Genomic DNA, 17,390 nt, shown 5'->3' with positions numbered 1-17,390 from the left:
GAACATCTTTGGGTAGATTAGAGTTTGAATCCAAATAAATGCACTGCAGTTGTTTTGCCCTTATTTCATAACTTTTCTGTCCTGTGGGAAAAAGGGCAAGTAAGTAACAGGCATTTTTTGAAGTTTAGGATGTCATCAGAATTAACAAATAACTGCGTTCTTGGACAGGGCTTGTCTTGTTTGGTGACTGAAATTCAACACCAAGAATCTAGATAACTGCTGTAAGACATTCATTCTGGTAGCATTAATTTTGAAGTTCACCTATGTGTCCATCTCTAAGCCTTCACTCTGGTGAATGCTGAGCACATCATTACCAAAAGGGGCTRCAGTTGGTCTTTTTCAAATATTGTTAGGTAATCTTCAAATCTGACACTACTAACTTTTGAAAAATCTTACCAAGAGTTGAGGAACAGGAATGGCAAGCTGTTTTATATACTGGGCAGTGGGCCACAGTTGTGAAAGGAGAACATACWCATATATTCCTTCATTCTACAAGGAATGTGCAAGCAAATAATAGAACTACTGGCTCTAAACCACTACTGTAGTAGGGTTTGATAACTTAMATTTAACAGTGTTAAAATGGATGACTGAGGGAAATCAGGCACAATCATATTTATCTTAATGTTTTATGTAGAGCATTTTCATATTTAGGTTGTAATTGATACTTTTGTTTTGGTCAGTTTAGTGTTCTTTCAGCTTCGTGCACAGAAATGGGAAGTGCAAAAATTGTTGCAACAGTAGGGGGCAGAAATTAAACAACCTGCAGTTAGATTGTATTAGTCTGCGGTGGGACAGCACACTTAAATCCCCCTAAAACATGTACTATTAATCTGTTTTTCAAGTTGTGGGTTTTTTCCTTTTTTTTCTTCTGTCTGTTGTGGTTGTTAGAATATGGTTATAATTTTTCCCCCTTGAGTAATCCATGGCATTCCTAAGTTTTTTACTGTTTTATATTTGAGGTGCATGCTTGAGTGATATATTTATCAACTTTTTTTTTTCTTTCTGAACTGTTCACCTTTCTTTCTTCAAGCATGTATTGTCAGATGCAAGTATTCTTCAGTGAAATAAGMAGTCCAAGACTACTGTCCGAGAGTCTGGCAGACATTGTCTTTTGATCTGTCAAATTAACTCTGAAGTATTTTCATCAGTAAATTGGACAAAAATAKCCATTGTTCCTATTACTATTAGTGGAAAAGCAGAGATAGCAGAAGTAAACCATGAGGAATTCTTTTTGGAAACAGTGTTGGGAACTGTTGCATAGTAGTTCATTCAGGTAGCTGTCCTGGAATGAAAGAACTATTTTCTGGAGAAAAATAACTATCCAAAACATTATTCGTCCATTTATGTGGATTGGTAATCTTAAAAGCAGTGGTTAGGTAGAACCAAATTGCTTTCTGCCCTCAGCTACACACTTCAAGATTTTTTAATCATGTCTTATTTATATTTGTGACCAAATGACCATAACTTCAAAATGCAACAGACTTCAGTTTAGCAATTATGTCATCATAGTATTTTTAAGGCACGTGACRCTTCATAGTGTTTGAGAATAGTGTGTAATTGTAACAGAGTAATGCCAGCAAATCARTACCTTTTGAATTTCAACTGTAATAGGCACATAAGTTTGTGATGSTAAAATCYGTCTGTTTYCAGGTATTACRTGTGTTTAAGAAGCTTCACATTATYTCATTACCATATAAATACCAAATTCCTTTACTCAGACCTTCTGGTTTTGTTTTATACCAGAGGCAATAAAAGGAAATTTGTCGAGGTCTTTGCAAACTGAAAAGGACCAAAGTAAGAATGAGTGGGCTTGTGTTTTGTAGAGATTTTTGCAGCCTTTTTTTTTTCCATTCTATGCCTGTGTTTGTAAGCACTATGAATCATTTTATGAAGCTTTTWCACTTTAGATGTATAAAGTCTGAAGTTACATTTACACTTATCTTTTATGAACGTGTAGTTGCTCTTGCAGAACTTGGAGAAACTTGTTTTGGTGTCAAGAAAGGGGATTTCAAATTTGAAATYAACACTGCTTGGAAGACCAGCATAGTTGTTCACAAACTTATACTGCCGCTTTTTTGCCCCATTTTTTGTTTCTCTGCTCCTGGTATATTGGTACTTTTTTTTTCCTGAAAAATGTGGCTTTCTGATTTAAACAACCCTGTCTTATGTTGAATTCACAAATGGTGGCACAGAGCCATGRTTAGTCTTTGGTCAATAACTTCACTGTTGCAATAAGCTTCTTTTAAAATGCATCTTYTCCAGTGTTGGCACATTATTAGTTGAGTTGCTCTCCACTTTAAGACTTAACTAAATACTCATGATGAGCATATAAGGAGAGACATATCTCAYCCACTGTTGGGTCTCTTCTGTTGAACTCACTTTAGTGATTGTTAACAGGAGTTATTTCAGGTACRTAAAGGTAAGAGCAGAGCTCAAAGTGGCAAAGGTTACTGTGAAARGTCATAATTTCTTTCAGTGATTTTCTGAAGAAGTAAAAATTCTGATTAATGTATTTTAAACAAGATCAATAACCCAGATGCTGAAAGACGGGATATACCAGAATAGCTCTTTTATTTTTTTTTCTCATGTGGACTTAGTTATGTTTTTGACACAGAGGTGGGAAGTGTGATCTGTACAGTAAGAAATGACCAAGGAAAGATTCTGATTTAATATTTATCTCAAATTAATTTTTTGCAAACCTGTGTTACTGTTTTTAATGGTCTAATGATAAATCGGTGAATAATGAGGTGAAAAACAGGAAGGGCCAAAATTTGGAGATGCAGCATTTCAAACTGATTATGCTTTAATGTTGGAATTATTATGTCTATGCATTTTTAAATTACCAGATCTTTTATTTTTGAATGATTGTGAGCTTTCATATGGGTATCAATTATTGCTTTTGGGGTGAGGACAGAAGAATTTGGGCTCTGGCAGCCGGAACGCCCCCTAGTGCTACACAGCGAGTCATAGCTCCTAATCACCAATAATGGAAAATTAAAGGGTGGATAACTGGCATAACAGCTTGAATTCAAGCTTGTGAATATTTAGCCTTATGACAGTATTGCCACCCAAACAAGAGAGAAGAGAACACAGACTGTAGTGGAGAAAAGGAAAACAAGCTCTTCTTGYTCATGCAGAGAATATTAAAATTCAAATCTAAGTATTTGCCAAAATAGGGAAGCACAGAAGTTGAATACCGCTAATTTTTTAGAGTGTGAAGCTTTCTGTCTCTTGATACTTGATATTTTAGCAGGATTTTTTTGGTAATAAAATGAACCAATCATGGTTAAATTGTAAACTGTAAATAATGGTGTAGAGTGCTAATGACATGCAAATGTAACTKGTGTATGTTGGAATAACCAGCAAGCCTGCAGTTCAAGGATCATATAACAAAACTAAGATGACAGCCTTGATCCAGCCAGTTCAGTGATATTTATGTTATCAGAATTAGAAGATAGCTTTCCAGTGATGTAAATTATTAGTACATATACATTCTGTCTGGTTAGTGTATACATAATGTAACCGGTCATCTTAGTGGTATTGCTTACATTCTTTTTGCATTAACTCATCACACTCCATTCTCATGGAATTAAAAACAGGAAATAGTTTGCAGTGCAACASAAGCACCCAGTGTATTTAACTGTGTGTGAGCGCTGTGTTTCAATAGATGTACTCTGTATTGTAAATGTATGACAAAGCATTTATTACTGTGTTATTGCCGTATTACAGAGCAAAGAGTGCTAAATAATCAATCAGTTAATGGTCTGTATGGCAGCTTGAACACAGCACATCCATTGTGCTTATGCTGTTAGAAGGATGAGTTTATGACTGTAGTGCAGTTGCACGTTTAGCCAGAGCTTAATGTCCTAAACTGGAGCTGACACAAATATTTTTGAAATGCAGCTTCAGCAACAGTTTCCAAGTTCTCCAATATTTCAGAAGGAAGAATCAAGGATTATCTCAAAGGTTCTCAGAGAAGCTATTTAATTTTGTTGGAACGGGAGAGGGAGGGGGAGTGTTTCACAAAATACTTTAGCTTCCTTTCACTGATTGTTATTAATTATATTCTAGCAATGTTATCAGTTTCAAGTTGAGATACATATATGGCTTGCTATAAATATACTAGTAGAAGAAAACTAGCTACTTTAAGTTGCAGCTGAAAAATGCTTTGAAAACCTGTAGCTACATGTCTCTCAGTGATGCAACTTGCCAGTTTAAGGGCTGAAACATTAAACTTATTTTTCACTTGCTTTCATGGCAGGAAGGAGCTGTTTCTAAAAAGAGGAATAAGAAATGTGTGCTAATAAATTGCTTTGTACTATCTGGAGATTTAACAAGTACCTTCAGTTATCCTCAGTCTTGATTGTTTTATAATTAGATGCTGTTTTCTTTGCAGATGGTGAAAATACCGATTATGCCAATTACTATCAAGGTTTGTGGGACTGCACAGGAGATGAACCTGATGAGTTAACATTTAAACGTGGTGACGTTATCTACATTATCAGCAAGGTATGAGACACTGCTGGAGCTGCATGGTTGTAAAAAGAGAGCCATGGCAGAAGGGAACATTCCCACAGTTCTATAGGGGGAAATTGGCACTCCCTTTCAGATCCTTTGTTTGCAATCAGATATTCACTGCAATTAATTATTTTGTCAAATGAACTATAATCACAATTAAAACATAGCCATGTAACAGGAATTAACTTTAAAGCATGTTTRTTTACTTGCTAAATCTTGGCTACCATTTGTTAACTGACTTAACAGGAGACAATGTGCTTTCTGCTTGTAGAAGTTAACTTTGTAGAATTTTAAGTTATCTTGTATGTTATGTTTTTTGTTTCCTGTTTTATATTCCTGACTCTGCTGATTCTGGCTTTTTTGGGATCTTGCTACATAAGATGGTTTGTTTTCTTGAACTGTACTTTCATCTTTTTATGTATATTGTTATTGTTCTGACAGCTCAGATTCCAAATTTGTTTGCTTTGACAGATTTGGGTATTTTTTACTACTTTTCTGTTTGCAAATCAGATGAGAAATATAATTTCTTCCATCTGAATTAGCAGTTCAGTATGAAGTTTTAGTCTACATTAATATTGGTTAATTTTCAGATTTTTCCTTAACCTTCCAAACAAAAACAAAACCTCTGTTAAAAGGTTATATGTATCTCATTGTCCATCAAAGTCTACTTCTGAAAAATTAATCAAGGGAAATTTCTCTTTTCTCCTTTTATTACAAAAAAAGGCTGAGCTTTTAAAGTTCTCAGTGAAAAAACTAACTTTTAAAATATGTTTAGAAGATATATTTCATTGCTGTTCAGTGTAATTAATACAAAAATATTGTAGGTCACTGAAATACACAAGTAGTCATCTGTYTGTCTTAGTTTCAAACTCTTAAGTTTTGCCACAATTGCTTTAAATCTTCTTTAATACCTTTAACTACATTTCTGGATAATAAATGTAGCACTCTGTTTTAAATAAATTTAAGATCTACAGATAGAAGGATARCTCTATATAAAAATACAGAAGATAYATTACTATTATTAATTTGACCATGTATGTCTTTCATTGTCACTTAAACTAATAAGTGAATTGCATTACTAAAGGCTGAATAACGCTCGTGGATTGGGCAAACTTTCAAGCAGTTATTCAGCACTGAAGAATTGTACTAATTTAAAATAACCACTGCTTCCCCCTCCTGCTCCCCTCAAAATGCCCATGAGTGAATGGATTCTACTCTATGAGTTTGGCCTCTTTGTGGGTTGTGCTTTCTGGATACAGTATGGGAACTATAAAATCTTAATCTTCAGCTTGTAGGTGAAAAAAATGGTTTGCTACTTCTTSCCCAAAAAAGTGAGAAATTTAATTTAAAAAATGGAGCAAAATAGAAAAACAGTAGCTTAAGCTGTCCTCTGTATATCAACTATCCTGTTACCATGTCRTGATTAATCCGTAATCGGTCCTTGAAACAGGCTTGCTGCTGCTCCAGATATATAGAGCCTCTCTCTATGGGAATGATTTCTGCTCCAAAATACAGCCCAGAAAATTCAGCCCTGTTTCACTTGAAGATTGTTACAGCTTTTTCAGAAAAATGAGTGTTGGCCACTACTGTCAGCTTGGGATTTAGGGTCCTTGGAGGGGAAAGTGCCAGAGAATTATCTATCTTAACCTTCCACTTGATTCAGTTTCAAGGTCTAATCATTTATGAGCTCTTTGTCTAGTAMGTGAAAATATAACCAAACGAAAAGTGAGTCTAACCATCCTGAAGTGGGTCAAGACTTTTTTTCCTAAAATATTTCCTAATCCACTACATTAATACTTGTTTTTTGTGGCAGTCGGCAGGAATCYTAGGCAATTTTTTTTACTTTTTCACACCATCTAGTGGTTGAAAATGAGAGATGCAGGTACTGACAGGGGGGCGATGTGTATGCATCCAAAATGGTGTCATAAATTCAGCTTCAGCTGAACCTAGCTGTGGCTTTATTGCCTTTCTATCATATGTCAGCCAGGAACATTACTCTTGAAAATCACATTTTGCTGATAAGGAAGTAAGTACGGGTATAGCAGTGTTACAGTGGGAAGGGTGAAGCATTAAAAAAATATCGAGCATATTTGTGCAACGTGTAATAGTTCTTTGTTTTACAGTGAAATATAAATGGTATAGACTGCTCTGATGAACGTGATAAGATAGATATTCATCTCTACCAGCAATAGTTATGCCAAAGCAGTATATTTTTACCATCTTTTCTCATACCTGTGTAGAAATTAGGGGGAAAACAACTATTTTGTTTCCAATAAATGAGATCATTAGCATAACAGAAGTAATTATGAACCAGTTTAGCAAATTTGGGCATTTCTAGAATTTAAATAAAGCAAGAGGAGCAATATGTTACATGTACGTTTCTAAGTAAATGTCTTTTAGAAAAATGAGCATGGTTTCAGTTTGGCACTGTTTACTTCCTAAAATAGCTAAGTATTATGCAAAGATGAATCCCCAGAGTTTGCTTKAAAATGAGCACCAAAACTCAATGTTACTGCAATGAGCATGAGCTCATGCTCTGACAACAGAAATACCTTTGCCCGACTAGTGCAGTAACTGTAGAAAAGCATGTTTTTCTTGTTTTAAAGGTGTATTCAAAAACTATTTAAGCTATTTTCTAAATATTTATGTAAGCTGTGGCAGTCGTGTAGTCTTTAACAAAAAACCTCCCAAAACCTCACAACTTTTTTCTAGGTTTTCCTACCTAGTTTCCCTGAAAAGTTGTTTTTAATCTGGGCAGAATTAACAGAATTATCACAACAATACCTGTAAACTTTATTGAAAAACGTAGTTAACATTTCAGATATACTCACACTATTACWATTATTTTAATTTATAATACCCTTGAATATTCAAGTGGCTTTTCTCACCTAATGCTATGAGTTATCTCAACTTTCAGAAAACTATACCCTTTTTTCATTATGCAGTAAAAACATATTTTATAGCTGTACTGATAAAGAGACTTGTTAATAGCATTTTTTAGTTAATATTGACTGTTAGAAATGCAATACTTTGGAGTCCTATTTTCTAAAAGGATGATTGCTCTTAACTCCTGCTCATTTATGGGCTTGCCTTTGCTTTGAAGCCCATGTGATAAATGGAAAAACAGACCATAGTATAGCAATCATTTTTATAAATCTTCCATAGCTCTGCTCAAGAAATCAATTTCCAGAAACAAAGATAACTGTGGATGGAGAGAGTTCTACTTTTTTCCTAAGTTTTGTGTGCACAATTTATGCAAGTGCAACACTTGCGGTACATGTTTGTTTGCTTTAGGTGTATTTTTTGTTTTCCATAGCTTCACCAGCCAAATGCAAGTAATAGTGAAAATTTAACTCTATGKTAGTGGGCACCTGCTTAATAGAATTACTGACATTTCTTAACATTGCACTAATATAATATCCTTCTTATTTATATGTGTACTAATAGCAAATAATAYTTCAAAATCAAAAATTATATGTTAAACTGGAATTCTCTTTAATTGTTATTATATTGTTTCATGCCAGTGTTGCTCACTCTGGTATTTATGATTCATGGAAATCTCATCTATGACCAGCTTTTGCTGTAGAATTTTTCATGAGAGTGTTAACTTGGTGCTTAGATCACCCTATCTTCAGTGGTTGTAGGTTTCAAGTGAGGCAGATTTTTGTACTTTAAATAAAATAAATGTTAAAATGCTCACATCTCAACCTGTATTTTTTGCTTAGTAAAAGACAAAGAATCTCCACAGCTCAGGTTACTGCTTATGTAATTAAGTGCAGCTTAACAATGAAGCTGTTTCAGAACCACTGTGAGCATTTTGTACACTACCTGTATAATCTTAATAAAATATATGTATTGAGTATTTTTTTCCAAAAGATATGAAAGGTATAGTAAAATACTGAGTGTTTTATTTTGTCAGGGTGTTTTCTGGCTGATCCTACTGATATCCATAATTTATATTCCATGGCCAYACTGCCTATAGCTCCCCAAATAGGGAGTACCAATAGCAGCAGGTTTGAAGAGTGAAACACTTGGGGCTTGAGGCCGTGGTGCCCATGCCATGCTTTTTCAAAGCTGTTTGATGTCCAAAGTGGTCTAGCCTGGTTTTGTGGAATGAGAACACATTAATGGTTGGAGCATGTTCAAGTGCATCTTCCATTTTAGCTTCATCTGAAATAAGTGTAGTGTGTGTGCTCTGAGACTGATGGCTCTGCGAAGGGAGCCAGTGTGGGAAAGGTGGGAGCTTTGGGAGATTCACTTCAGTGGGATGCTTCTGATCAAAACAAAAATGCAATACTAGGTTGTATAGTACCCATTTCCTGGCTTGTTTATTTTTATTCTTTATGGGTGGGGGTGGGAGCACAATAAGTATATGTCTAAACACAAGATAAGAGTGAAGGCCTTTAAACAGAAGGTTAGTTAGAACTAATGCAAAGCRACTCTAGCTCTGTTGGTTTGCATACTGATAATATGCAAACCTTTACCTATCAGATTGGAAAAAAATTTGGCCTTGTGTCAGCTAAAGGAAAATAACATGGCCTTTCTATTGTTCCAGGGTGTTTTCTGGGGACAGTTTTGGTTCAGAACTSAGTCTGCTTACTATGATTTATATTGGAAATCTTTAATTGCTGTATATTTTCTCTCATGTCATTGTGGGAAATAAAACCTAATAACGCAACCATACAATAAATCTGGTGCTTATATTTTTAAAGATGACCATTTTATTGCTGTCTTAAAACAACTCTACTACCTGTGAAGAAGTCTCATTCAGTTATTTAAGACATTTGTCATTCTCTGCTTTTAGAGAAAATGCTGTTCTGTGCCAAAACTGCTCCCTGGTTGATAGTGTATCATTCAACAATTACACCAAAGGAAGTTCTAAAACTTTTTAGCTAGTGTGAATCTCCTGGATGAATTGAAGATGTTTTAAAATATTATCTTGCCAAAATTGCACCCCAGGATATTCTTTGAAAAACATATCTCTGCTTCTGACACATATTTAGCTTGATAGTAGAGGTTACTTATTTAACCCCAAACAAGGCTATAGACATGTTTTGCTTTTCAATTTTAAAGTTTGCAGGTATTCAGTCCATAAGTTAGGGACCACTCACAGTGACACTAAACGAAGGAAGGMGTGAAATCTTGAATTCACACACTTCAGTTGTKTTTTTTAAAAAAWWMMAMYYCMWTTTTTTTTCTTCAAGGCATTGAAACACAATTATTTTCAGCAACTCTTTTTTGAAACCAAATAAAAAAACCCACACTACAAACATGAAAAAACATACCATATGTATTCAACAATGGAGACTAATTGCACAAGAACTAGATGTTCTGAACTTTTGCTGAAGTCAGTCAAAATTTATATRGTGTAAAGCATCTGGAGAATCTCATTGAGGCAGAGGAACTGTTCTAATGGTAGCAACTGCTTTAGAAATCCTCAAGGATAAAAATTTTCTCTTTTTGWATGTTAAAATACAAAAATTCTCTTCTGTAGAGGACTAAAATCTTGGATTTAAAAGGTAACTGTAGAAAAGAGGTGGTATATTTCTAATATTGTGTTTTCCCCAAGTACAAAAGGTTTTATGATCAGTGTCTTATGAAGTCATGGGTACATAGACATCAGTGCAGTGAAATGGGTGGGATGGGGACAAGGAGAAGCATCTGTTTACAGTGTGTTCACTTGAGAGCATTTAAGGATCCTGTAAACCCTGATGGGATTTTTTTCCCCTCTCAATCATAGCATGCTGTACAGAGAGTGTTTTGCCAGCATGTTAACTGTTAAGTCATAACCTGTTCCTTGCTGCCCTGTGAAATTACTTCACTTTGGTTAATAAATTTCTGCCGKAGAAAAAAAATAATCCACTCTATGACAGTGGAAATGTAGAAGTAGCTTAGAAAGCATTTGGTCATTTGTTAAGGTTGTTGTTTCATATTATTTGGCATAATGTATTCCATTGCCCTGGTGCTTGTCTTCCGGGGGGGTTGTGGTGCCCCCTCCTCCCCCCGGCCCTGCTAACATTGCCTGCTATGGCAAATGTGCTCCCGTCACATGGCAGAGCGTGGCCGCACACTTGCGCATTCTCCTCATTGCAGGGCGGCTGGATCTGGCCCTGCCCCCCTCTCCTATCCCTCTATTTGCCTTGGAGCAATTCATTTTGCAGTTATTGAATTTCTTTGGAGAGTTATTTTCATACAGCGAGCATCACAGCACCTCTGGATCTTGATAGCGTTTCTACATAAGGAGAAAGAAGCTTTGTGTTAGTAATTACCTAACATTGTCAGGAGCTGACTGCAGGCCTCTTTCTAGTGATAACAGAATAACCACATAATGTAGCTTTATAGCACATGATTAATAGAAAATAATTACACATCCTACAAAGGGATGCAATATTTCTTATAAATTGACTACAATGGTTTCCTGTAGATTAAAGGACTCTTCATTATTTTATCAGTCCTTCTGAAGTATAGTCGCTTGCCTATGTTAGCAGTGATATTAAGAGCTGAATGCAGTGAGGGATACCAGATGGTAAACCCAGTGGTACCTGAGATCTGAAGCTGATGTTTGCAAAAGCACAGTGCTTCCCAACTTCTTTYTCCGTATAAAACTCCTAACTGTATCCATGTCCTTCTGCATATTAATCTTYCTTTCCACAAATGTGGACTGTGTACTTTTATTCTGGATATCTTAAGCAGCAGTAATAGACATATGGACCTCACAACAGCAGTGTATTAATGAAATTATATTGCCACAAAGGAGTTTATAATTGATAACATTGATAGAAACAATACATCAATTTGGATTTTATGTGTGACTTGAAGAAAGGACTAGGGGGGCTGGTTATCTGCCTCACTAGTTAGGCACTCTTTCGTGGTACTGAGGATAGGAAGGAGGGGTTAGGAGTTTAAAGAGAAATGTCTGTACTTTAATCAGTTTAAAAGGGAGTGCTATAGAATTATTGTAAAACCAGAAATTARGGTTTTGTGTTCTTGGTAGCCAGGTGTCTGCATTATATTTTTGTTGAGGCTTCYATAGATTGCAGATAGCTTAATTGGGATTCATGTTGCTCTTGAGACCCATGCAAARAATGGTAATGTAAAGTAAAAGCTTCTGTGTTGCAATATTGTCTGTATGGTGTAATGGTTGCAGTKAATCCTTAAATTAGTTTACTAGTCTGTTACATCAACATTCATTTTATATTCTCACTTAGCTTCGTGCCAGAGCAGTAAGTGGTGTATTAGTAAGTAGCAAAACCCAAAAAGKTTTCAAAACAGCAGCATGCTTTTAATTTTAATTTGAGCTATCTGAATTGTTTCTTTAAAAACAATTGTTTCTAAGTCTATGTAGTGTTGCTAAGTGGAACATTTTCAATGGATAATGTAATCCACAGGCTTTTTCTGTGCCATTTGTCATATGCAATTTAATGACCGCTTAACTGAGCCACTTCCCTCATTTCATGTATTGTTTGTTTTTTTGGCTGATGTCTAGCAAAACTTGCTTAATCACTCTTGTCAGTCACTGTGTGAATTCCATGTAGCAGCTTAAAATCTTTTGTTGCTTTCTCTTGGAGAGATTTATTGCTGAGAATTCCAGTAGTATACGTGAGTGCTGCTCCTTTCAGCAATTTCCCACTTCAGTCTTGAAATGCAGTTTGTATATTTAAACAGTGCATTGTGAGATAAAGCATAGATTTTTAAACAGGCTGATCTGGAAGATTATAAACCTCAGTGTCAGGGTATTGTTTCGCCTTTAAGGATTTGGGGTGTAACACGAAGCCTTATGGGAAGGGTTATTAACTTCTGTGGAGAGCAGTGTGCACTGAAGATCAGGGTCAGATACCTCTAGACTTTCAAGACCAAAACCATCCCCAGCAGTCTGCTCTGCAGTGGAGGAGGGAAGAAGATGGAATTATTTTTGCAGCTTTCTTGTTTGCATGTTTGCATCATAAATGCAGGTTTTTCTGCTGTTTTTAAAGTGATTTTCCTTTAAATCACACTTACTGTAGTATTTAACGTGTAGTAGGATACAATCTTTTAAATCACCAATTCACTGTTAAGGGAAGGGAGAAAATGTTTAATTGAAGACTAGTGTTCACCCTTCCACAATTAGAAAACATAAAACTGTGCTTGCGCCTGCATGCAAGCATTGGGGAAAAAAAAAGGCAAAAAGCAAAATAAAAAGCCCACATGAAAGTAGGCCCTCATAGTTTAACACAGAGARAGCTGAGTTCACTAAGCACCTCATAGGACCCCAGAGAACTCTTGACCAGGCAAAATATGCCAGCAGCAAATCATTATAGCTCGGGCTCTAATGAAACTCCATTAACCCTTAAGCTGCTCTTGGCTATTTGTAACTGAAAAACTTTACCTACAGTTCAAAATTGTAACTTCATTGCAGTRGGACCAGTAATTCAAAATCCTAGAGCCTTCTCATCAGAAGAGCAATGTAGCAGGAAGCAGATGTTGCTTGTCACAGATATCTGTGTATTTTGTATTTTGCATGTTTGTTCCAAAGTAACTTCTATCTTACTAATCATTGAGTTGTGAATAGGATCTCTGTTTTAATAATGCTTCATTTGTAACTCATGTGTGTGTGCAATTTCAGCTGTTACAATTTACTGAACGACTGTTAGGGTTGATSTTAAAATATTTATCTCATAGCACAATATACAATAGTTACATAAAATTATTACATTATTTTATTATTTCAATAATTATATACCAAAATACCACAATACTCTTATTTGGAAGATATTATTTCTTTAAACAATTATAATGCATTTTGTTTCATATTTATCTCACTAAGCCTAACCATATTTCAAACAGGAGAACATTAGTCATCTGTCAAGAATATGAGATCTGCTGCAGAATTTTCTTCRAGCCTAAAGCAATAGTAGACTTTGTTCATAGAAAGGTATTATGTATTAGATATATAGTGTTCCCTTCACATTTGAGTCAAGTAGTTCTTAAAATAAGTTAAAGGTAAGTTTCTTAGAGTTTAGTTTGTGATACTGAAAGAAACCCTGTTGATTGTTATATGTCAAYATTGTGCTATTAGATTTTAGTTACAAAGAAAAGGTTTTTGTATTTGTGAYGAATAAAGGATAAGGAGGTCAGCTAGTTTTAGTAGGTATTAGAGAAGCATGGCTATAATTAAGAAATTTTCTTKAGCGTGCCTGGCTTTTTTAAAATTTAGCTTTTGCCTTTGCCTAACTTTGCATGTGAATGCCTATAACAAAAAGACAAAATGTTTTAATTTTCAGTTGAAATGATTATAACTGTATATAAGAGAAAGCATCCATAAGGAGTTGCATACAAAACTCTATTGCRTTTATATCAGACTAAAGGTTAATACTGCGTATTGTTTTCAATTAGGAGTACAATAGATTTGGCTGGTGGGTAGGAGAAATGAAGGGAACCATTGGCTTGGTGCCTAAAGCCTACATAATGGAGATGTATGATATTTGAGAGGCCTGGGTAAGTACATTTTAATCCAATCTTCTGTAATGGCTTATATGTTCCCTTGTTCTCTGTTTCATAAGTATGTCTTTCCTGGAACCTTTGTAGGAGTCCTGTTAACATAAAGATTATGGCAAAATATATTGAAGGTTCAATTAAAGCACTTTTTTTCTGGAATGCTGTATGAAATATTTAACCACAGGGTACAAAAGATAATATATTAAATAACCATGTTCCTTTTCTAGATTAAAAAAAAAAATTGGTGCTGTTTCTATTTTAGTTTTGTTACTTTAGTAGTATGTATGTAGCTGYGTAGAAAACTGTGGAAGGGGATAGATATTTGGACTGAGTTTGATATGCATGTTTGAGGTTTTTTGGGTAATGATGAACTTTCAACTTCTCTCTCCCTAATCAGGAGAAATCTGCACTTGAAATGAAGAGTGGTTTGCAGCTGCCTCTCTGAAAGAAGATTCTGAAGAACATGTTTTGTGGTTTCAGCGAATGTAGTCAGATTGTTGCCTTGTGTACATTAAACATTATAAACTGTAATTGATCATAACTTTACAGAAATGTTCTTCTTAGCCACTTTTTATAGAATTGTAATGCTAGGAAATTAAATAGATGGTAATTAACATATGGGGCACAAAGCCATATAGTGCCTGTTGCTGTTTCCTTTCACATGTTAGCTGTACTCTGTATAGTTGTAGGTTTGTGTTCTCTCAGGGAATTTTGCTGTCTTTTCCTATTCTGCAGATTCAGAAAAATTGAGCTGAGATTTGAGGGTAAACTCATATATGTATTAACCTTTTAATACCTACTGTACATCTTATGCAGTTTCATCAGAAATTTGCRGGAATCTGATGTATGATATTACAATTCTTCAGGGTATTCTGTTAAGTTATGCTTTAGCCAATTATCTTTCTCATATATTTAGTTTTGTATTGTTAATTACTATTCTTTTTTTGGCTCACAATGAAGACTTGATTCTTTTGCTGTAATAATAAATTGTTCTGTGTGGTAATACTGCCCTAATGCCAGAAATTCTGACTGGGACATAGTAGTTCTATGAAAATTTGTGCAAATGTATTAAACTTCACAATTTTTGCTAAGTCAACACAAGCTAAATTGCAGGGAAAAATAYTTTGTCTGTGGTAGTGTGAAATATTTTATCTGTATCTTACATATATTTTTACAGAGTCAAATCTGGAAAGCTTGTTGGTATGTGGAATTCTGATACAAGTTGTGCAATAGAGATCTTCACCCTATATGGATTAGAAACAGCTACCTGCATTCTTGTGTCAAAGCCAGAACTTTGTGGCCAGAAACATTGGTTGAAACATTAAAAAAACGCACCAAAATACTACCACTTGTGGACAAGTGCTTGGGCAAGTCAGAGTTAATAGTTTGCATACTCTTGGAGATGTGTTTTACCATAAGCATGCAAGATAACTTTTTTTGCAGACAGTTGATTTGTGAGCCCCTTAATCCACCAGTGAGGCAGGTCAGTGTGTGAGCTGCTGAGCCTGTGCAGGTCCCTGTGTAGTTCCTTGTGTTATTTATACTTCAGGCAGACTCCAGGAACATTGTGGGTTAAAGGAAATGTTAGTCTGAACTCGGAATTCAGATCCTTTCAGTAAACTAAGATGTTGTGCTCTGTGTTAGCTAATGTATGGTACTTGCTGGTACACTGAATTCTAATAGGTGTCAAACAGGGGACGGAGTTTTGTTGTAATTTTTTTTTTAAGAGATAGTCATTGGAATTGATTCTGTGTGTTATCAGCGAAGCATTAAAATGATAGATTATAGTCTTCAGATCTTTTACTACTTTAATTTATCAAGCGCACTGGTGGATTGTGTACAGAATGTGAAGCGTTAACAGCGGCGCTGCAAACGCTCCTTCTCCCTTGTTAATATGGCAGCGCCATAAATCTGCCCACCGAAACGTTTTTTTTTTTTTTATTAATTACAGAATTCCACATCCCAGCACCACAGCAGCACCTACTTTTTAGGCCATGCCCGTGAGCAGGTGCCGTGGCCGGGGCTGGCTGTGTGCCCGCTGCGGGGTGAGGGTGCGGTGAGCCCGGCCCGGCCCTTGCGCTGCGCGGCCGCGGCGCTGGGTGGCAGCAGATTGGCGTGGGTCGGGCGGAGGCGGASSAGGAGGAGGAGGAGGAGGAGGAGGAGGAGGCGGATCCCGATCCCGACCCCGCTCCCRTCCCTGTCCCCTTCCCCCTCCGTGCTGCCCCGCGCCGTTTCTGCCGTTTTTCCAGGAGAGGGAGTCCTTACCCAAGCGATGAGGGGCAGGGCTGCCCGGCGCGGCCGCTGTTGGGTGGTGACAGCCAGGGAAATTAAGTGGCTTTTGTCTGTRGCTCTCTTTTAGGGCTCCCCCCTATTTACTGATGGGGGAGAGTAAACAAACTGCCTTAAATTCAAAACGTAAAAGATGTCCTGAAACTCACTGGAAATGTCTCAGAATAAACCAGTGATGGATCACGGATGAATGGTTTATTTTAAATCTGTGCAAATACCATAACCTTTTTTGGATAAGAAAATCTCTGTTAATACAACTTAAACAAAACTCAGGTAGAAGATTCTAATCGCCTCATATTCTTTGTTCTCTTAGATTGTGCTTGCTTTTCTGTGAACGGTGAGACAGCAAATTTATAAAAGGTGATTGTAACTCCACATTGTACAACATTTTACTTGATTTTTTGCTCTGTTCTGGGTTTGTGTGGTACTGCCATTAGATCTTATAATAGTGTTCTACTCTGCAAATTTTTAAGGTTCAAATAAAGTTTAATTGTTTGCAAACTGTTATGATGCTAATAATTCAACAGCCTGCTGTGTTACTAATGAAATTACTTTGTTATGATTAATTTGGAAAATAGTGTGTTGATTGTAGTAATTAAGCACAACAAGGTGAAGTAAATGATTCTAATGCCATCTGGCCTCCAGACTGAATGAAGAAATGAAATGGGGCTGTCATTTGAATTTATTCAGAGAAGTAAGGGTAATACAAATGCTTTTTATAGGAGAGGCACCCGGATATAATCATGCCACTCTCTAGTATCTTTTCATGTACTTCTGTATACGGATAACTGGTTCACATATTTTTCCAGCATCTCATTAGGATATGCCTCTTTGTACATACTGCCACTAATTACATMTGCTGATGGCAATGTATGCACYRGTTCTTGTATCAGAAAGATGTATGRATAAGATTTAGAGAAGTGTTATGCCTCAGCTTACCTTTTGCTCCCTTATTAAGGATAAAAACTTTCTGTGACTGGAATTAAGCTGAAAGTGAATGCTAATTAAGATACTATTCTAAATTCAAAGCCAAATGCATAAATTTCTTTCTTTTTTTTTTTTTGGCTCTGCAGTCTGAGTATGATACAGTATTAAAAGGAACGTAAAGA

The 17,390-nt window shown here is 35.9% G+C and overlaps 1 protein-coding gene across 1 annotated transcript in view; it reads left to right on the top strand.

Moving 5' to 3' along the window:
• Positions 1 to 16,031, top strand: part of SKAP2 (src kinase associated phosphoprotein 2) — a 117,855-nt gene extending 101,824 nt beyond the window's left edge. The window contains exons 11-13 of the mRNA XM_057365488.1: positions 4,397 to 4,509; positions 13,891 to 13,992; positions 14,390 to 16,031. Of these exons, the coding sequence (XP_057221471.1) occupies positions 4,397 to 4,509; positions 13,891 to 13,983 (206 nt within the window). The 3' untranslated portion in view covers positions 13,984 to 13,992; positions 14,390 to 16,031. The remainder of the gene's footprint in view (positions 1 to 4,396; positions 4,510 to 13,890; positions 13,993 to 14,389) is intronic.
• The last annotated feature ends 1,359 nt before the right edge of the window (positions 16,032 to 17,390 follow it).

This window comes from Malurus melanocephalus, unplaced genomic scaffold, assembly GCF_030028575.1.
Source record: "Malurus melanocephalus ecotype Western Australia unplaced genomic scaffold, MMel_1.1 scaffold_53, whole genome shotgun sequence".
Taxonomy (NCBI): domain Eukaryota; kingdom Metazoa; phylum Chordata; class Aves; order Passeriformes; family Maluridae; genus Malurus; species Malurus melanocephalus.
This window is presented reverse-complemented; position numbering and strand designations above follow the sequence as displayed.